Source organism: Athene noctua, chromosome 1 (assembly GCF_965140245.1).
Source record: "Athene noctua chromosome 1, bAthNoc1.hap1.1, whole genome shotgun sequence".
NCBI lineage: Eukaryota > Metazoa > Chordata > Aves > Strigiformes > Strigidae > Athene > Athene noctua.
In genome coordinates this window covers 85,597,107-85,619,709 of record NC_134037.1, presented here as the reverse complement: position 1 = coordinate 85,619,709, position 22,603 = coordinate 85,597,107, and the positions used below count along the sequence as shown (strand labels likewise).

General features: G+C 39.0%; 1 protein-coding gene across 3 annotated transcripts in view; it reads left to right on the top strand.

The window, feature by feature from the left end:
* NID1 (nidogen 1) overlaps positions 1-22,603 on the top strand; it is a 51,675-nt gene that overhangs the window by 11,986 nt on the left and 17,086 nt on the right. For all 3 annotated transcript variants that reach the window (XR_012632893.1, XR_012632892.1, XM_074896781.1), the window contains exons 6-15: positions 792-1,043; positions 2,163-2,363; positions 4,220-4,465; positions 5,319-5,462; positions 6,549-6,677; positions 9,836-9,979; positions 10,722-10,844; positions 17,471-17,695; positions 18,336-18,508; positions 20,494-20,620. Coding sequence is in view for 1 of the 3 variants with exons in the window: in XM_074896781.1 (XP_074752882.1) it covers positions 792-1,043; positions 2,163-2,363; positions 4,220-4,465; positions 5,319-5,462; positions 6,549-6,677; positions 9,836-9,979; positions 10,722-10,844; positions 17,471-17,695; positions 18,336-18,508; positions 20,494-20,620 (1,764 nt within the window). In the remaining 2 variants the exon portion in view is untranslated. The remainder of the gene's footprint in view (positions 1-791; positions 1,044-2,162; positions 2,364-4,219; positions 4,466-5,318; positions 5,463-6,548; positions 6,678-9,835; positions 9,980-10,721; positions 10,845-17,470; positions 17,696-18,335; positions 18,509-20,493; positions 20,621-22,603) is intronic.

Here is a 22,603-nt window from a genome sequence, read left to right as displayed (position 1 = left end):
AAGGAATTTCTTATGTACACATTTGTAATCCTCATAGTGACTTGACTCAGAGTATAGATGCATTTCAACAACTAAAATAGCTGACTGCAGACTGTGTTTTATGAGGCAGGAAAGCAAAACCTATTACTTAGCTTTCAGTTCATAAAATTGAATTTTGCAGAGAAAGAAAAGAAGAATCTGATGATAATGGAATTTGAATTTGCTTGTTGGGAATTATGTACAGAAGAAAACTAGTAAACCAAAGTAGCTACAGTAAAACACAGTATATATACAGTAGCTATAGTAAAACACAGTCTCAAATTGGTCAATAGTTTTGAGTCAAGAAATAGAATAGGCTAGAATAATAGGTCAATTATTCTAACATCTAACAGTGTTGGCCCTCTAATAGGGAATGAACAAAGTTACCTTCAATAGATATTGATGTGAAGTGTGATCTTCAAAAGAAGGTTCTTTATGCCACTTACTGTCAGAGACTGTAACCTCTTAGTCTGTATTTATGGAGTTATCTTTGCAGACAAAATTATTAATTAAGACAAAGGGCGTGTCTTCAAGCAATTTTGGCCACTTAGTCATCTATATAATGACAACACACACGCACGCATGTATGTATGTATGTAGGTAAGCAAATGAACACAGTGTTTGTAGGCAGTTTCCTGTTGAATTCTCTGAGAGTTTGTTTGCTGTTTATTTCAACACTATTTTCTTTGAACATAGTGAATGCTCTGAACACATTCCTTGAAGATTATGTGAGAACTGTCGTTTTGTTCTGATGCATTGTATTGATTTGCTAGGTTCTCCTCAGAGAGTCAACGGGAAGGTCAAAGGAAGAATCTTTGTAGGAAATAACCCTGTTCCAGTTATGTTCGAGAACACTGATCTCCATTCCTATGTTGTGATGAACCAAGGGCGTGCCTACACAGCTATCAGCACAATCCCAGAGACTTTGGGGTATTCTTTACTGCCTCTTGCCTCTATTGGAGGTATCATAGGATGGATGTTTGCTGTGGAACAGCAAGGCTATAAAAATGGATTCAGTGTTACTGGTAACTTCTAAATTAAAATAATGTTCAAAAACTGTGCTATGCTTTTCCTTTGTCTTGAGAGAAATGTGTATTTAGAAGCAATACAGGATGAAAACATGTTTATTCTGAGCTGCAAATGGATTGCTTTGTAATCAATGTTCTCATCATTTTTCTTGTTTACAATATATAGATATTGGGCTTTTTAATTCACTGTTAGTGAATAAGCACATAAGTTTGTTAGAAAGAAGAATGATGTGGCCAGTTCCTGTGCAAGAAAGAGATTATTAAAAAGGATCTGATTTTTGGTACTAGAGTGTACAGAGCTACTGAAAAAAGCTGTCTTACATCTACAAGAGGTCTAACATGTTAATTGCCTGATTGTAGTAATGGAGCAAAAGAGAAATGAAAACCTGACCTCATGAAGGTGTGAAATTTTTAACAGAAGCAATTCCTGCATGAGATGCAAGTGATTCTGTTAATTTATTTTGTGGGAAACCCCAGTTCACAGTTGCAACTTTTCGTAAGAGTTTGAGGTCAAATCTGGTTGGTTGTGCACCTGAATTGAAGCTGTAGATGCAATCTGTTCTAGGAGAACATGTGTTTCTTTTTAAAATTTTATCTTTTACAGGCTCTGTACTGTGCATTTAGTTGAACATAACTCTTTGTTTTGGGGTTTTCTTGGATTTGGTGTGTTTGAAGTTTGTTCTGGAATTTACAACATACATTTCACTTGGTTTTGATTTGGAAACAGATGTACTGGATTTTTAGGTTTTTGGGGTTTTTTTAACTCATTGTATTCCTAATGGAGGTTTTCTTTAAAATGTACAGCTCCTTTGCCATTTTAACTGGTAGGATAAGGCCTACTAGTATTAGCTTTGTTGGAACTTTAAAAAAAAAATTTTAAAAACCCTACTCCTTTGGACTTACTTGCAATTTAGCATGTTCAATGCTTAAGATAAGATCATTTCCTTGCGTTATCCAAGGATATTATCAGTATACCTCTGAAAGTTATTCTTTTAGAAACATGAGCAATTATGTTGCAGAAAATAGTAATTTGTATTTTATCTCCTAGAAGCTATACTTTGAATAGAAGGATTCAGAAGCCACTATTAAGTGGTTTAACTGATGCTGTTTCTTTAGGTGGCGAGTTTACACGGCAAACTGAAGTAACTTTTCTTGGCAACAATGAGAAGCTGGTTATAAAGCAGAAATTCAGTGGAATTGATGAGCATGGTCACCTTACCATCAGCACAGAAATGGAGGGAAGAATACCAGAGATCCCATCTGGCTCATCAGTCCACATAGAACCATACACTGAACTCTATCACACTTCCAGTTCTGGTAAGGTTCCCTAAGAGTGAAATGATAAGAAAGTTTCTCTCTGCACAATTCTTAGAGCAGAGACAATCTGAAAAACATTAGTTTATTCCCTTCTTAGAGAGTGTACTTAGGACCCTTTTTTTGCCTCTTAGGAACAGGTCCCAAAAGAAGGTGGATTTTGAGTGGGACAATGCATATATTTCTAATTTTTTGATTGGAAAAAATGTGAGTTTAAGTTTCTCTGAACTGATGGTTGCAAAACACTCTCAATTTCCCTTTTCATTGGCTTTATTTTACACTGTGATGGCAGTTGTATGAGTTCCAAAGCTTTTTGTAGGGTCCACAGGTTTTCAATAGAAGCTGTACTGGTCTATACCTTTTTATGGTAATGTCATCAGGTGGGCTTTGGTCTTGTCCAATGAGACTGTGCAAACCAGTTATTTACCAGTATGTGTCATGTAAACTGCATTTCAATGACTGTGCCTTGTGTTAGTAACAAGCATTTGTCAGTGTTATTTGAACTGGATTTTAAAAAGTCACCAGATAATTAGGAGCCTCTTAATTCCCTTATCACTGTCCTCCATTGTCTCTTTAGTACTTCTTTGGTTCTCTCTCTCTCTCTTCCTTATCTCATATTCTGAGATTTGGTAAGAGAGCCATTCTTCATTTCAGTATTAACAGGGGAATCTCCCTTCTTTTGTTTTCTTCTTCCTGGTTGAAATTATGGGTGTTTCAACACAGCAAAAACAAAGGGAGGTTGGAGTGTTGCTGCTGGCCAGCCAGCCCAGATGTCAAGAGCAATAAAGAGGAAGCAGCCTGTGGTGCACATGAATACTGGAGAGAGTACACTTTGCTCCAAGGGTGCATTTTGATTGCTGGAGATAGCTGAGTATGGTCTAGCTGCACCACCACTGCCTTATATCTGCTAATATCTACCTTTGATAGGCAGTGATGAATCCCTCTTGCTGCTTTGTCTGTCATAATAGTCTGTGAGGAGGAGGAGCTGGAGACAGCAGGAAGCTTCTGCTTTGTGCTGAACAGCTTCAAACTTTTGGAAGAGCTGTTTGGGCAGTGTGTGCTCTGTAGATCACCTGCTGCCTTGGCAGATATGCTGTTCCCATGGAGGAAAAGTCAGGGGCTGGAAGGAGGCATTCTTCAAGCTGGATTTGATTTACCGCTACTCAAATAGCTATTCTTCTGCTGTCCTATGGCACATCTGATAGCCATTAACTAAGCAGAAATCTGGCTTCTGCCAACTGTTGCAAGTGGATAGATAAACGTGTGTTCTGGTGTCCAAATGAAGAATAGTGGAGTTCTGAAGAGCTTTCTGTTGATGGGAAGGTCCGCAAGCCCAGATCTGCTTTGAAGAGTTTTGGTCACAATTTTTCACGATATAGAAAGCTGTTGTGAGGCATACAAGGTCTCTGATGTGCATCTTCCTCAGGACTCTGTCAAAATCCAAGGCCCATAGACTAAGCCAAGGCCAATGAACTAAAAGTGGGTGTAGTTTGGTGCTGCTGAGGTGGCTCTTGTGCTTCTTAACTCATAGATCCGTTTTGTAAATTCCTCTAAAGAAACCCCAGTTTCTTGAGTTGAATTTTCTTTTCTTTACCAGGTAACCTACAAATGAAAGTTAGATTTTTAAAATATGTCAAGATAAATTGTATGACTCATTCCTCAAGGCTGTGATATCTGAGAACACAGTAAGCCTTGTCAAGTACCTATTCCTTTGCATGGAAATGCATCTATATTCATAGCTTCTTGCCTTTTAAATTTCTCTGTACACTACTCAGGCTGTATCCCAAGTCTACAGATAGCACTGGGCAAAGTATTTTTGCTCTCTGTTCTGATCAGTGTGTGTGTTTGCCATGTTGCAGTCATCACGTCATCGTCCACCAGGGAGTACACAGTGACAGAGCCTGAAAGGGATGGGGTTGCTTCCACGTACACGGGTGTCTATCAGTGGCGACAGACCATCTCGTTTGATGAATGCCTTCATGATGACTCTCACTATGCTGCTTCTGCTACTCAGCAGCTCTCAGTGGACAGTGTGTTTGTCCTGTATAACCGAGATGAGCAGATTCTGCGATATGCTATGAGTAATTCCATTGGCCCAATCAGTGGTATGTGTGAATCGAAAATCTTTTTTTTCTCTTTTGTGCGTAATTAAGAGCAGGCTTCTATATTTTATAAGCCTGCCTTAGCTGTGTTAAATTAATGAGTTATATTAATTTATTGCATTAGTCGGTAGAAGTCCGAGTACATCAGTTAGGAGAAATGGGACTGTTGAAAGTTTGTATTTTCACTTGGGGAAGAGATTATATCCTCTTGAAATTCAGTGAGGTTTGTGTCTAATTCCTTGAAATACTTTCAACATATACCACCTTGAATCTGTTGCTACTCAGATACATGGAATATACCATTTATCTTTACCTAATTTATAGTTCCTCTATTAATATTTTTTCATTATTATAGAAACCACTATTGTTATAAGAGAAACAAAACCCAGCTATTATTATTATTATTATTATAGAAATAGCTAGTTTCTATAATTTATCTTGAAACATGGCATTTTCTCTTTGGAAGGCTGGCAGCCTATGAAGTGTATTTTCTTGGATGAGCTGTCTCAAATTTGTCTGTTTGCACTAAAACCAGAAAAAAAAGCAAAGGAACAAGTGCACAGTAGATGAGTACAAGAAAAGATGTCTCACTTTTGTTACAAAGATGAAGTTCTTCTAAATACAATGAAGAAACCAAGCTGTTAAGAATCACATTTTGGGTGTAATGTCAGTGGCTGGAAGATGCATTATCTTTGTCAGTCTTGCTCATTAGAGAGGTTGTTGTGGCTTCTCTTTGTGGTGCAAAAAGTATTTTTTCCTTGTTTGATGTGCACCACAAGCCATCTCCTTCTGGGCCTTAACTGAGTGCTATTACTTGGATAGAGTCATTATGGCTAAATATCTTCTCTCTCGTCAGATGGTTCTGCTGATATTAACCGGAATCCATGCTACACTGGTACCCATAACTGTGACACCAATGCGATATGTCGTGCGGGAACTGGAAATCGTTTCTTCTGTGAATGTTCGATTGGTTTCCGTGGAGATGGGAACGTTTGTTATGGTATCAGAAAACTTTTGTAACAGAATGACAACTAGAATTTCTTTTGCTTGGAATTTATTAGCTCTCATGACTAACCATTCTAGCAAAATGAACTGTCCTGAAACAGGGATGCTGGGGTAGCTGACATATCTCAATAATCAAAGTAAGCAAGTTTGACTGACTTGAAGGGCCAAATTTGGGTATGTTTTGCTAGCTTGCAAAGCATCTTTCCTACCCAGTTCATTTTTTAATAAAACCTGTGAGAACTTAGCTGTGAGAAATTTACTGTAATGCAAGTTCTGATTAAAATGAGTCAACTAGGTTAGAAGTTTTTCAGGGAGATGAGGAATGGCATGTGCATGTGTGTACAGAGCACAGATATATGGAACTCACTGAAATAATCTTTTTCAGGATATGGTTTGAAAACCCCTTCTGTTCAAGGAGACTTATTTCCCAGCTCTGTCCAGCTCTGTTTTCTTAATGTATTTGGGTTTTGTTTTATAATCAAATCACAGCACATGTACATGTTTTCAAGAGGTGAAAGTGTGTATTAATGAAATATGCATCCATCCCTATTAGTTAACTGAATTGTGGAGTTTTTTAAAAATGAAAACCCCAAAACACAACCCTCCCCCCTCTCCAACCCTTAAATCAACTCGCAAATGAAAACAACAGCATCACACTGTCCCTCCTAGTCCTCTGGCGCTGTGAGTTGAGCAGCTGTGGATTAGAGATGTGTATGAATAATGAAAGGGAAAGACTTTCCTAAAGTTCATGTTCCCCCAGTAGTCATCACTGCTTCTGATCACCTTGTAGGCTGCATTTTCTTTCTCAGTGGCTCCTCCTTCCTCTCTGATTCCCTATCCCTTCCCCTTATTATTCCATTATAGAACCTCTTCCGGGGTTTTTTGGTACAGATTAGCTGAGGACAGAGTTACCTGAAAACTTATTTTCCGGTTCCTAGCATCTCTTAAGAGGTAGGGTCTACCCAGTATGTGTTTTAAATACACACGCCTGCTATTATTCCAACAGTTGCACAGATTCTGTTTTTCTGACATCAGTATTAAATGTATCTTTGTAATAACTGTAATCCTTATAATGTTGTAGATGTTGATGAATGTTCAGAGCAGCCGGGTCTGTGTGGCAACAATGCAGTCTGCAATAACCAGCCAGGAACTTACCGCTGTGAGTGTGTTGAAGGATATGAGTTTGCAGAAGATGGGCGGACTTGTGTTGGTGAGTTTCACATTTCTTAAAAACACTGCCCACTGGCTTTCAGGCTGTGATTCCTCTCAGAGGCAGAAAACAGAGTTTCTAGGATCTGCACTGACTTTCTAACGTGAGTTGAATTTAGTTGTTCACACCGCAGGTAGTGATTACAATCCGTTAGGTAACCAAGGAAGGTGCCTACAGTACTTTGTTTTCCTCTCAAAAATTCCTCAATGTTTCCAAATCAAAAGTGGAAATAATTATTGAATGCTTATGTCCTTCTATCATTATTTAGCTGTAGATTTTATATGGAAGTGAAATTCACATTTGTAAAGGAATGAAAATTAAAGTGATCGGTTATTAACTTTTTGCTATTTCACAGCATTTCATTTTGAAGGTGAGGTAGGACTCTTTCTGTGTTTTCTGTAGTGCTGCACTTCTGGCTTTTTGGGGAGTGGGGTTTTGTTTCTTTCTTACATCTAATCCAGAATTAGATTTGACAGATTAGATTTTAGTTACAGATTCATCCCTTGGACAAGGCAGTGCACAGGTCTAAACCAGTGTGTCTTTGCTATTGCAGGCTTATTCTGAAGTGATAGTAAATCATGCTGAAAAGGTGTTATAATTATAGATTATTTCACTGTTAAAATCTTTGCTATTTGGAGGAAATCTAGTTGGTTTGTTAATGGACATTAAAACTTTAAATTCAGTAGTTGTCACTGAATTAAATTTAATTTAAAAACATTTTTTTGGAGGAAGCCCAAGTTAATCTCTACTTGCTAGACTAAGGTTGTCCTAAGGAGGGATGTTTTTCCTGTTTGCTTTATTTTTCACTGAAGCTGTAGAAATTCCATTTGGCAGCTGGCAGAATTGCAAGATGATTGTGTGGAATGTGTATTGAAAGTGAATTTTCCATATAGAAAGAAAAAACATGCACTTTACCCTTGAAAACATTAACCTGATTCTTTTGGGTGTCATTTATGTTGCAAATACCAAAAGCTAAACAGAAAAGTCTACAAATGGAAGATAGAATAGGGGTAATGGCAAATGGGAGATAGAAGAGTTGCAACTGTCACTATAGGATATAGATTAGATTTTTTTTTTTAGTTAAAATTTTTTATCTTTGCAACCTGACAGTAATTCTGTACTGACAAAACCTATACACACTCTGCTAGTATGGTTGGACCAATCCCCGTTTCTTTTGGAAATAACTGATAACAGCTGAGGATTACATTTACTTCTGTCATGACTGCTTTGCAGTGGAAGCTTAGTGAACCTTTGATCAGCTAATGCATTCAGGTCTTTCCACATTACAGCTGAGACTGTTCTTCAGCTAAGACTGAAGAGCCTTCATCTTACAGCAGAAAGTTGCATTACTTCCCTTAAGTGTGTGACTTTGCATGCTGTGTATTACATTCCATCACAAGCCCTGTTTCTCTGCTCCAGTAAGAACTGCCATTCATGTCTGCTTACAGTGCACCCTAAGTCTCCCCTTTTGTTGCAGAACAGTTGGAAAATGCAACTTCTTCTACCAGGACACTGGAAAGGGATAGGGTGAGATGTGGAAGAGCAGCTTTGTGTTCTTTCCATTATGTCCACCACTGCCCTTTTGTCACTTGGTCCTGACAGGGAACATTCTTCCCTCACTGGTTTCACGACCACTTTTCCATGAAGCTGATGTGTCACACTTCTAACAAGTGTGAAGTAATTCCTTGCCCAGCTTGAAGGACCCATTTGATCCATTCTTTCAATCAAAAACAAACTTTGCATCCATAAGACAGAATAGAGGGAAGATGAACTCTAGTTTCCTAACAGGTGGAGAATAAATGTCATGATAATCTTGTTCCCCTTTCCACTGGGGAGAGTTTTATAACCCATGGACAACTTGAACCCCAGAAGGGGCAACAGCTACCCTCTTTGTGCTTTTGCAGGTTGCTCTGGAATACCACCTCTGACTCAGCCTTTCTGGAGCTACAGCTTTTTCATACTAGCTGTCTGACTCATTGGATAGCTTTAGAAGAGACTTGCAAATAAATCCTCTCATCTGTAGGCTGAGGAATGAGAGGACTTGGGGACTCCCTTTAAGCTCCAAATCCAAATCTTATGCATTTATAATGCAGTTCTGAATAAAATATTTTGTAATCTGAAACTTACTTCATCAGACAGAACAGATAGTCTAGCAATTATGTCATCTCCTTCAGAGAAATGGAAAAAAACAACTGTTTTCAGTTCTGTCTCTGATAGCAAATTTTTATTTCCCTGACGATGCTGTGGTAGATTCCATCTGTGTACTGTGGTGAAAGGAGCATTGTAGAGTCCCATCTCAGTCCTCTGTCAACTCCTTGTAAGAACTGTGTAAATAAAGCCTCAGTGGACACTGCTACAGCAGCTAGAATTCTGTTCCTAGATGTACACAGTGCAAACTCATGTATTTCTGGACCCAAAATTTTTGTAGTGTTTTGCCTCTTCCTATTTTAAATACCATGGTTTCCTTTCCTCTTCTCTGACATAACAGTCTGTATAGGCAGAGCTCCAGCAACTACCTGAAATAATTTGTGTGTAAAGCAGTGCGATGCCTCCGGAGTCACTGCTGTCAATGACGAGAAAGCTATTAAAAGCTGCAGGACTGGTCCACAGCTTCCACAGTTGGTCAAAAATCTCTCCAATAGTTGACAAATGTGTTTCTCTCCTATTGAGTGAGTCACAGCTCCTATCTGTGGCCAAGTGACGACAGCCCTGGGTCAATGCTAGGTTAGTGTAAAGGGATATCTAATAATTCCCAGTACAATGAACTGGCCACTTAGATAACATGTGCAATACCTCTGTGACATGCCTTACATTTCTTCATTCAGGACTGCTTTTTATAAACAATACTGTCATGGATATTAGGATCTGTCACTGCAGTAGCTTTTCTGCCCTGTTCTGTAGTAACAAATATCTGTAAAATGCTGAGGACAATCAGTTCCTTGTACAACATTAGTAAGAAGATTTAACATCAGTGAAAGGGGAGATCTTGTCAAAAAACATTCCCAACCCCCAAAACAAAAAACTCAGTGTTCTTGTTTCCTTTCTCTGCTGTATGTTTTTGCAGCTGTTCTTATCTCCCCATAAACTTATTATGAGCTTCAGACTTTATGGAGGAAAATTCAAATTTTCCTCTCCTCTCTTGTACATTTAACCTGCAGCTATTGAATATGTCATAAACCACTGCCAGACAGGCACACACAACTGTGACATTCCACAGCGTGCTCAGTGTGTGTACACCGGAGGGTCTGCCTACATCTGCACATGCCTCCCTGGTTTCTCCGGAGATGGGCGTGCCTGTGAAGGTTTGTAGCATCATTTCTTGGGTTTTTATTCTCTTTATTGCTCAACTTGGCTGGTCATTGCAATGTCCTATACCTGTGATTTAAAGTAGGAAATTTCATAGCTTAAGTGCCTCAGGCAGACATTGCATTAAGCTTTTGTTCTTTCCTCCGCTTGCTTCTGAATTCAGTCTTCAATGTTTGAGCTACGGAAGGATGCAGGTGATGAAGTAAATGCAGAAATTGCAGTAGTTGCAGTTAGCAGACCAACTCTTCATCTGCTGGAAATGTTTGTACTGCATTGGTTTATATCACTAAGGTGGTGACACATGATGCTTAGACTATATAAAAAAAAGTTATATTCTGTTTCGTCAGTTGGAGTGCAGTGGGGGAGCAGCTTTACCTAGCTACATGTTAGAAACATTGCTGGCCATATCCTGCTTCTCTTGCTGTTTTAAGTCTTTTCCTTGAGAAACATGGGCATATACTTCTAAATTAATCTGTGATTTAATAGTTACCAATAGTCATTGGAATAGCAGAGCGCAGGGATTTGCTGAGAGACAGAACCTAAAATAGATGCATGTTTGGTTTTTTTTTCTTTCTCCTTTGCATTTCTGTATAGATGTTCTTCCAAAGGTCTGCAAGTCTAATCGGATATCCTAAAATAGGAGCCTGAAAGTAATACAGCAGGTTTGCACTTTCATTCAACACTCTGCTTTGTCCATCAGACGGAACAGTTATCTGAGATTGATCTTTTCTTTTACAGATGTAGATGAATGTCAGCAGGGCCACTGTCATCCAGATGCTTTCTGCTACAACACTCCTGGGTCCTTCAGCTGCCAATGTAAGGCAGGTTATCGTGGAGATGGTTTCCGGTGTGTGTTAGGAGGTAAAATTTTATAGTTCTTGAAAGCTGGACTAGAAATATAATTTGGGAATTGGAGGATATATCTTAATTTGGTTCCTCTCTAGAACAAATTGTGTATTGTATTATTGGGGTCTTAAGTCTTTCAAATTTTTAACTTCACCAAGCTTGTGTCAAAATCTGTATCTTGACTGTTATCACTTTTCCATGATATCCTGTTCAGTGTCCCATTTTACATTTTGTTTGTTCTATCCTCAACAGTTCTCAGCCCCAAGCTGATACTGTCTTATGAAGTTGCTTTATGTAAAGGTTTGACCACAGATTGATTTGGCTTGCATACACAATAGTCACTTATCATAAAACATCTGGAACTGTTGGCAATGTAAAAGAAATGCAACAATTACAGGATAAAAATGAAGGATGAGACCAAAGTATCTGTATTGTCTGCAGTGGGATCTAGATGCCTACATGTCATGTATAGCCAGCAAAAGTCCAGAAAGACTAATTCCAGTTTTGAACTAGCACTTAGTTGTTTCTCTATTTACCCCGTTTGTTCTCTATTTAGCAGAAGGTTCTTTACCCTCCCACACTTCTGTTCTTGCACTGTATTTTGGGTCTTGAAATATAAAACTCCTGATCTTGAAGGTATGCTTAAAAAAAGAAAGTAAGGAACACTGAAACATAAAATAGCACTGCTATGGTTACTTTACTTCAAAAGCATGGCAAAACCTATGGGACAGCACTCAGGTTTTGCAGAACAGTGAACACTTTCATCCAGGAAATACAGCCTAATTTCTGAGTATATTCAAATGCAATTTTCCTGCTTCTAAGATTCTTGCTGTTGGGCAAATGACCCTGCACCTCTCAACAGACTGAAACTCAAACTGTGCAGCCAAGATTAAGAAAGGGAAAGAAAGTAAGAAGCAGTATGACTGAGGAGGAAGGCTCTCTTTATAATTCAGTTCTGCACTGTGGTCTGCCTTAATGATGTCCAAAGTATCTGATGATTCAAAATTGAGTTGTTTGGTTTTTTTTTTTTTAACAGTGTATGTGCTGGCTTAAAAGTGCTTGTCTGCACGGCACAATACCACTACCTGATGCATTGCCGAAACTTAGTATTTTTCTTCTGCCACTGTATTCCCTAAGTCTGAGTTTCTGACTTTTTTTTTTTTTTTTTCACAATTGGATACTCATGTCTTATAACAAAAAGGCAAAGGATTGTTTATAGGAAAGGCATAAAAAAAAATCCCAAGACTGTTTCTGGTTTTAGGTCATATTTACATGACTCTTCATCATGTGTTCAACAACATGCATTACATCGAATCAAGCACTACGAAGTGCTTGTAGACTTTTCTAACATAGGTATATTATAGGAGGTTTTGCAGTGTCTAATTCTGAAGCTCTAGCTTTTGCCACTTTGTCAGTCTTTCAATATTACTTTTAACTAACTTTTCACGCGTGAATGCCCATGTGTATTTTCGTTTTAATGCCAGATGAATGAAGTACTACCTAGTGTTTCTGGCCTGTGTCAAAATATTTAGCTAACCAACCAACTGGTAAAACCAGAATCCTTTTTCCTAGAGGGGAACCTTGATGTGAATAACTTGAAGCAAAATCAGACCTTAAAGCTTCCAGTTCTTCAAGGCAGAAATACTGCTTTTATGTCTGGAACATCCCCTTTGTAGCAGAAACAGGTGGTTTAGTAGACTGATACTTGAATTCACCCAATTAACTTTATTACCAGGACACAATTCATTTCTTCTGAGTATATATAATAGCATACTTAAGTGGGGTTTTTTTGTTAAGAACAACACCTTCTCACATGCAGTGGTTAGCGTGTCTGCTAAACTGCTAAGCACAGTGTTGTAGTAGCTTTATTTTTTGCTGCTTATCCTGTACGCTTCTTGACTTTCCACACTCAACACAGTTGTATCTTGAATGGGTATCTTTCTGTGTCATGGCTTTAATGGTAGTAACAAAATATTTTGGTGAGTTTTGTTATATCTACTGTTTTAGTGGGTGGGGATCTACCAGGTTTTGTTAGTCTTCATAATGCCTTTCTGATTTTCTTTTTTTTAAATACTGTTTAGTACTACCAGTAGAAGACAGGCTTTAGAAACACTTGTATCAATTGGCTCTGCCATGAAATGTTCTGAGCAGAAAAAATCTGTGTAGATAAGAAGTCTCACTTTTGCTGAATCCTGACTGAAGTACAGAGTATCTGTATTGGTCTGCTAGTCTGCAGCAACGGCAGTGTTTACAACAAATTTAGCTACTCCTCCCTTCTCAGAGAGTCAACAGAGTCAACAGAACAATAGCTGCCCTTGGGAAGTCATCTGTTGCTAAAGCTTTAGTACTTTTAAAATGGATATATCCAACAGTTAATCATTGCCAGGAGATAGAATCAAAATATACTTTCTGAAGCCTAGCAAAAAGCAGCTTAGTTTACTTTACCACCCAATTTGTAAAGTAAGTTGCTTCAGAATTGAGATCCCAGATGAGGCTGTATTGTATTCAGCTGTAATTAGAGACCCTTTCTTCCCCTTTTCACCTACTAAAGTTTTGATCTAATTAGCCTCAGTCAAGTGACTGAAGTTTTTCAGTGCTATTAACGACCAGGAAAGTTTAATTCATCCAAATACTCAGTTCTTTTTGGTGTACCCATTTCTGATCCATGTGTACAATTGCTTGCTTGTTTGGGGTCTCAAACCTACCGTTGAATCTTACAACTGTTGAACGGCAGCTCTTGAAACAAGTAGACTAACAAGTAAAATGGATTTGAGTCACACACAAGAGAATATCTGTAGGAGTGAACCAGCAGGTTAATGAAAGAGTTAATGATGCTGGAATGTCCCACTGCTCACAGCTATTAAGAAAGTCTGTACTTCATTATTTCCTCACGCTTCATTTTTCCATTTCAAAAACCAGATGTCTGAGTGTTTCTACCCCTGCAGACCCCAGACACTGTTTACTAAACAGAAAAAAATCTAGATTCTTGGAACTAGAGATCTGACTGTTAAGAGCCATTCGCTGGTCCTCTGTGTGCAATCCGTTTCACATGAGAAATATCCTTACCAGGACAACACTGTGAAGGGTGAAGGTGAAGGATTACAAAGGAAAATGAAGGGACAAAGGGAAGTGTGTTATTTTATTTTGATTTTTTTTCCTCTTCTTTTTTTGGCAATGTCTGAGAACAGCAATTAAAAATGTCAGTATAACCTCTTATGATATGTCAGGAATAAAGTGATCCACATAAAAAATTAAACAGTACTCTTTGGTTACATACTGATTCTGGACACAGTTTTAAATCACTTCTGGCTTCACTTTGTGAATGAAACCCTGTTGGAATAGTTATATCAGATCTTTAAAAATTTTGGCATGCTGTTGCACAACTAAATGAATTTGGTTTAGTGTATCACACTGTAATCCCTTGGCAAAATGGAAGGGAAGGAGTCCTATACATCTCTGTATCTCATCCTGTTTTCTCAGCCTTCATCTGTTTTTTGAGAAGTCCATAAATCTTGCTGCTGCAAGAGCTTTCCTTTATGACCAAAAAAGACTTTGAATGTTTGTGTATGGCTTTTGAGTTGGTTTTTTTTTTTTTCCCCATTCTGTCTGTTTCTTCGGTTATGTGGGAAATGTGATCATGTATTTTTTTCATCTGGCCCACTTTGCATATCGATGCTATTGCCATGTCATTTTTTCAAGTTTCATGATATATTTCAGTGGCTTTTAAATTCCAGTTTGCCACTGGTTTAAGACACTGAATACAAATTTATTTTTCTGAGGAAGGGTATACATTTAGCTTGAGTTCAGGATGCACCGTTCTAAGTAACTTGTGTGTACTGTGGTCTGTGGAACATAACTTCATCAGGCCTTTCATCTCTGTTCTGCACTACAGCTTCTCTCTTAGGAGCCCTTTTCTGTACACTGGTTCAAATTTTCACAGTCCTTTTGAACTGTGGTTATCAGAGCTGGACCCAGTATTCCCTGAATCATCTCTCCAGTCCCACATTGCTTCTCTATACCTGTGCAGTGTTCCCTGGGTATATGCTGAATTCTTATTTATACCCCCTCACAATCCCTACAGCATTGAGCTGTGTGCTGGCAGCTTATCTTCTCACAGTTATCTGCTGATAGCTGAGATCTGTTGATTACTTTTTTTCCTGGTTGTGGTTTCCATGATGAGTCTATCTTTAGAGGCTGGTCTAAAGTGTATAATACACTAATACAGTGTGTTCCAAGATGTGTAACTTTCCATTTGACTGTGTGAATCTACTTGTTGTCTTTGTTGAGCTCAGTTTACCTAGTGATGAGGTCCTGTCCTTCTCTTGTTTTGTGGCCTGTTTCTCTTCCACAAATGATGCAACTTATGGTTGTATAGTCTTCTCTGGAATCCTAATGAAGGGATTACATTTCTTAACAAGGAAATTTAAAACCAAGACTAAGGTAATATGAGAACTTACTAGAAATATCACTACTTCGTGACATTTGTCCACTGACTCATGTGATTTTTTTTCAGTTTTTTTAATAATTTATCAAATTAAGGTAGCCCACAGTATGGTGCTTTGTTTTGAAAATGATACTGTCCAGTGGGCATAAGTAGAGTGCCACAGGGAAACGCAAATCTATTAGGTCAGTGTGTTCCCTTCATCAGCCAAGCAACAACTGCATCAAAAAGCAGTGAGAACAGATTTTATTCAATTTTATAACAAACGCTAAACAGTAATGTTTAAACATAGGTACTGAAAAATATTGAAACTTGGTCCTGCTGTTAATAATGGGCTGTTGCCACCCCCTTTCCTGCATCACTGAAGATTACCCAGGTCTTTCTCTTACTGTTTTTTCATTTCTGGTAGTACGAACTAACCCTAGCGTATACCTATACCTATATGTATACCTATACCTATATGTATTCTCATAATTGGTATGATCGTTTGGCTTGGCTTTCAAATGTGCGTTTCAAGAATGGTAAGAACCTCTGAAAAGCAGACTATCCCAACCAGCTGTCATCTGTAGCTAAGATTGTTGTGCCTTCATTGCTGCACAGGCTACAACACTGGACTGGGAATCGGCACTTTTTTTCAGGTGTCTTTAAACTGTAAGCATAGTAATCTTGCTCATGATTCAGAGATGAAGATAATGAAGGCTTTCCTTCAGGGTTTGGTTTTGTAGGTTGATTCAAGGCTCTCCACCGCCCACATTAAAGCTGATGCCAAATATTTCAGTTGTTTAGAGTAAGCTGTTCTCCAGACATTTGTATTTCTCTAATTGTGTCCAGGTGCGTGAAACTGGTCCAAAGCTTTTGCTTGCATAACTAGTTTAAATAATAATAAAAACCTGTCCTCCTTTTTTGTATTTGTGTGATTTACACCACACTAGTCTATGAACGCACAAGATTAGCTTTTTGCTCAGCTGAGCTGGGTCAAGTCTGAGCCACACATAGCTAATGATGTCCACCAAGCAATGTAAAAAAAGAACAAATAAATGGAAGTGTAATGTTAAAGCCTCTTCAGCAGGCAGTTTGTGGTAAGTGTTTCTAACTGTCTGTAGAAATCGTTGACAGGAAAAAGATAGTCTCCCATAATTAGAGCTCTTTCTCTCCCAATGCACAAAACCCTTTAGGCGTATCAAGTATAAAGTAAAACTAAGCCAGATATATTTGTCTAGAGAAGGAAGAAAATTATTTTTATTGTATTCTTTTAATTTCCTTATGTTTGGAATCTAGGCTATATTGATTCAGATGATGTTCCTTACTGCGTGACAGCTAACACCAGAAGAAGATGTATATTTTAGTCCACACTGTTTTGTAAAATTGAAACCAAAAGAACCGATCCCTGAATCTCCTGATAATCTGGAAAGTTGGTCTTTCCTCTGTAATCTATACAGTAATACATATGCATGCGGTGTAGCCATTGTGCATCATACGTTTCTCTGCATACATAGCAGAATACCTGTTTTCAGTATAGCCTTACTTATGTGCTTTACCAGGGACTGAACAATCTGTCCCCGCAATTCCTTTCTTAGGTCCAAAAGTATCAAATGAGTGCTCAGACTTGGTAACTGAATTTTGAAAACCTGATATACATCAAAGCAGTGAGTTGTTTCACTTCCCAGGTTCTGTAGAGAGCTCAGCATTTGCCTCATGTTGTGGTTTTCTCATGTGGCTCTGAAGTGAATCTTGATTTTTAACATTACAAAAACCCTTTTATCCACTGTATGGCCTGGCTAATTATCACGTTTGGAGGCCCGTGGATAACTGCCAAATGAGTAGACATCATGTTCGGAAGTCGGACAGAATGTTCTTGCTAATGTGCCTCAAGGAGAAAGAGTGTTTTCCAGCTTCTGTTTGTGACCTTTCATTGTAAGAAGTTGCAGGGGGGCTGTTTGTTCTGTTTCAAACTAGACAGCAAAAGATAAAATGACATAAGTTTAAGGCAAATGTGTCACGCTTATATAGGGCGGACTGTTCCTGAAGGTGCACTGAAGGCATACGTCTTCAAGGTTTGTAACAGGGCCATGGTCCTCCAGCGGTAAGAATACTTGCCTTGTAAGTGGTCAGCAGACATTAACTGTTAATGGAACATAGTTATTAGTTAAAACAGAAATATTCACTGGTCTGTTTTTGGTTGTGGGTTTTTTTTTCACAGAAGTGGAGAAGACCAAGTGCCAGCACGAACGAGAAGTAGCTCTTGGAAGTGGAGGTGCTTTCTTCCCAAGGGAGATAAGAATTGGTCACTTTATTCCTCAGTGTGATGAGCATGGGAATTACCTACCCACTCAGTGCCATTCTAGCACTGAATATTGTTGGTGTGTGGATAGGGATGGAAATGAGATTGAGGGTACCAGGAGCGGCCCAGGAGTCCAACCACCATGTAAGTGGCTGAAACACTTGTTTCTTGTGGGTGTCTCTCCACCCAAGTGCACTGTCTCCCAAATGTGGAGGTTAGTCATGCCCATGACATATAGCAGTGACTTGGAGCAATGCAGATCTTTGCTGTCCCAGTGATGATACGCCTCATGCTGCAGCCCTTCTGTAACTCCAGCATACACTTTTCCTTTAGCCAGGGCATCTGGACAACTGTGGTGAGCCTCTGAATAAGAAGATGGTTTTCTAACTTCTTCCCTGCCTTGAAACCTCCCAGAAGGGCCTCTGGGAGCTGTGGCAAATATGAATGTGTGGTAACTAACTTGCCTCAGGAAATGAAGGATGTTCCTTCCTACATCTTCCTCACTTCAGCTGCAAAATAAGATAGGTTTTTCTAAACATTTGAAGGAAAGAGCAATTACAGAGCTGAACATGAAAAGACCTATTATGTCAATTGCTCCTTCTCTGTCAGCCAAGGGAAAAAATTCAGAAGCTTTCTGCATCTGATTATAGTTATTAGTGTCTGCTTATAGGGGTGTTTCCTTCTAAGAAGTCTGACTGTAATTGTGTCTCTGTAAATAACAAGGAGCCTTGTTATGCTGTACGAGCTAATTTTTTCCCCATCTGTTTCCTTCTCTGTTAACAAGGTCTGAGCACAGCTGCTCCTCCTGTTGTTATTGGGCCCTCTGTCCGACCAGATACAGTACCTCTGCCACCAGGAACGCATTTGCTCTTTGCCCAAAGTGGTAAAATTGAACATGTTCCACTAGATGGAAACAATATGAAGAAAAATGGTGCAAAAGCACTCTTGCATATTCCAGTAAGTAACCATCTATACCAAGTCCATGTATTTTAGAAGACTTGATGAGGGTGTTTGTCTACTTAATTTGATAAGTTCCAAACTCAATTTTTACTCTTGATTAGAATTTCAGTATCCCATCACTTTGTCACGGAAAATGCCTGCCCCAATTAGTCAAAAAGCCTGAAACTGTGCTATAGAAAAATTGATTTGCCATTAAAGAACAACTCATAAGACAAAAATCTATTATGTGTGATCTCGCATGCCTCCAACAGCTCATCGTATCAACTCTCCTACACTCACATTTCCATTGGCTTTCTGACTCTGGTATAAAAGTCTAGGAAACCTACAAGAGCTGCATGTGGAGAGGCCATTTTTTTTCTCTCTTACTCCCTCAAATTTTTTTTTTAAGTCTTAATCTCTTCCTGTTTTTCAGTCAGTTCTCTGCACTTCTTGGCTACAGTTATATATAGATTATTTGTTTTCCTCTTTTTTTTTTTTTTTGCATCTTTCTCCATGTGCTGGCCCAGTGGGTGGTAAATCTTTTTCCCACACTTCTTGCTACTGTCTTGATAATCTTTTTCCCTTGAAAATGAATCCTTAATGCTGAGAACCTATCTTTTCCGTCACCTGTGACACACACCAACTCCTCTCACTTCCAGTTTCATCACATTCCTTTGTTTTGCTCAAAGCCTGGGATTTCTGTTTTCATTCCAGTGTTACTGTATTTATAATAGATGGCAATACCAGGTAGTATGCTGAGCTCTTTTTTACATTACTGTGAATATTTAGTAGACTAAATACTGACTGAATTACACAGATTCATTTCAGTAAATAGTGCCACAAACTGTGCTGTGATGTAAGAGCAAAACGAAGCATTTGTCTCTTGTCTGAAGTGCTGCTGCAATAATGTAAAAATAAAGTAAAATACTGTGTGCAAAATGGGGTAGTTAGTCTGATACAGAGATACGATTCTGAATCCTTGCCAGCTAGTCTCATTATTTACTTGATCTAGCTTAAATAAATTAATTAGAAGAATCTTCAGGAAAGAGCTTCCAAGAGATAAGATGCAACTCTTCCTTAAAACTTTCAATTCAAATAAAACTTTCAGTCTCTGCTAACAGTGTTGTCTCTGTTTGTGTTGTTGTGATGGTGTGTATTTGCAAAGTGACAGTGTTTAGTGGCATAGAGGTGTTCAGATTGTTTTGTGACCTACTGCATTAATGTATGCTGATGTATAAGTGCATCTGTCTTAATGCATGATTTTGGACCAGATTTTTAAGAAGTTGCAAGTTACAAAAGCAGCAAAGGTGATAGATTTGGGAATCCATGTGAAATTACTGTTTTATCCTGAAAGTCTTGTTCATTTGCCTGGGAGGAAGGAGTTCTAACTTTAAACTCAAACTCTAGTCCTGTCTTCTGCCTGGAAAATGGTATATATGTTCCTTGACCCTGAGCATATTTCCAGCAGAATGATTTAAGGAGGTTTTTTTAAGCTGTTTTTTCTTTTAAAAATATACTTTGCTGGAACTTTGATTCAAATAATGCGATGTAGGTAGCAGCCATAATGCATGGGTTGATGAATATACAGAACACAAGTCAGATTTGATAGGAGTCATATTCCCCCCTGAAGGGAAAGAATGAGAGGAAAAAGCAGATGAGGAAAAACACAGTAAAATAACATGATCTTTCTTTAAATGGATATGCAGATGAAGTTGTAGAAGTCAGACCAACTGTTCAGTGCTAGTATCCACAATGCTTCTTTGAAATAAGATAATGGTAAATGGTGTCTACTAGTTGCAAGTGACTTATAATTGAAAGTATTTTTCTAAGCTGTTGTACAATGACTGTCACCCAATTGTTTTCTGTACCTGTCCTCCCCATCTCTCACCCTTTCTCAAGAATTATTTTTTTTTCAGGCTTGAGACTTAGATCCATAAGGTAGTGCTGCTGGCAAATAATTGTTGTTTAGCAGAAGCTGATGTAACTTGCTTGTTGGCCAACAGGACAAAGTTGTTATTGGAGTTGCCTATGATTGCACGGACAAGATGGTTTATTGGACAGACATCAGTGGCCCTTCGATCAGCAGGGCTAGCCTGCATGGTGGGGAGCCAACAACCATCATCAAAACAGGTAACAGCACAAAATTCTTCTTGCTACTCCCTAGGAATGGCATTAGAGACTTGAATTTAATAATATATACTCCCCAGGTGTTGCCTGAGCTGTAGCATTAGAAGTTGGTGTTATTTGGATAAACAGTAGCCAAAAAGTCTGGATGACATAAAATTTAAAATATCTGTTCCCTATGCAATAGCCCTTCACTGCCTTTCTGCTGCTAAGATAGGCAAGAAGTTGGTTCTCTTTAGATACACTAAGTTTGAGGCCAGAAGTGGGAGCAGTATGTCAGTGAGATATTTCTGTCTTTATTTGCAGTTGCAGGGTACTGTACCTGTCTAACCATTGAGTGTCTTGTGAAAATCACTGGGGATGTTTTAACTGAAGGTTGAGGGATCTGAAAGATGAATCAAGCTGCTGCGGTGGTTTTAAAGCATATCCCAAGGCACTAATGGGTGCAGGGTTCAGAGCCTTGCAGTCTGGGCTTTGGACTGCGTCTCAGCACCTCACAGGAATGTTTAGAGGATTTTTGTACCAAATTACAGTCCTAGGCTGTGATTATAGTCTTGCTGTGTTTAACAAAACAAAAAACTACTTCCTTTGGATGCTTTGTCACTTCTGGGGAGGAATCTTGAGGTAAGCCTGAGGTCTTTACTGCTCTCTGCCTGTGGTGGCATCCTTAGGGCTGTGGCTATAGTGGGGCAACACAGCTAGAACTCTCAGGGCAAATCCCCAGGTCATGACATCCCAGATTTTAAGCACACTCAAAACCTCACTTTCCTGTGTTGAGGACTGGCTGTGCTATGTTGTGCCAGCCTGGCAGCCTTTGCGTAACCCACCTCTTTTATAGGCATGTCTTGTCAATAGTGCTGATCAGAAAGGGTGGTCCAGCACCCTTTCTAAAAAGGTCCCATGTCCCTGGCCATGAAGAATGGAACATACAGGTAGGCTAAGCTCAGACTACTGTAGATAGATGTTATTCATGCTTGCAATGGTGCAGTGGCTACAAGATGCAAATATGTGAAGCAGAAAAGTTATCATTAAAAGCTAAGCCGTGTGCTGGGGTAGACCCATCATTGTTCAATATATTTATGATTTGGAAAGGGGATGATGGAGGGTGATGGATTGTCAGTTTGCTGTTGAATGGGTATTGAGCACTATCAAAACTAAAGCGGACTGAAGAGTTGCACTTCTGTGTTCACATGGAATATCATCTGTGGGTGTCTTTGATTTTACTTCTGACAAGCAAGGTAGGTAATCCACTGGCTAGATGAGATTTGGGTATGTGTAGTCCTTTTCTCTCCTGTTCTCTGCCTGTCAGCTGCCCACTCTGCTGAGAAAGGACTGTTGAGCAGAGAGGTTGGAGAGGAGGACCCCTGCTCTCTGCTCCTGGGCTTGGGGATCAAACAGCTGAAAGGTGGTTAGAAACTGTTTCAGCTGTGACTTTCTATGCCTCCCACAGAAGAATAAAAGTGAGTAAAGCCACCTTGTTCTGTTTTCGCCCTTGGAGTTGCTCAAGAATTTTGAGAATTGGACTAGAGGGTATTGTGGGGTTGCATGCAGTTTATGTCCTGTTCTTATACTCTCTCCCGCAAGACTCTGCTGCTCACTGCAGTCCATGTTCACTTTCATTAGAAGGGTAAGTGTAAGCCCATGCATCTTAACTATGAAAATCTTTTTTAAATGGGAAGGGTTAAGGGGAAGGACAGGTTTAGAGAACAAAGTGAATGGGAGGGCATTAAAAAAAAATCAACAAAAATAGCTGGAGGCACTTTTTGAATACTAGTATCCTCACCTATGAGCCAAAATACTGGAGGAGGTCGCCCTTGCTTTAGATCCTTTGCAGTTATTGTAACAAAAAATTAGGTAATTATTTTAGATCAACCAGTTTTAAAACTCTACAATAAATTTGCTTAGTACCTCTGTCTGGAGTTTATTTCTGAATAGCCAGTCTGCTGGGACTCCATTAGGCTCTTAGGAGCAGCGCAGAGATGGGGACAG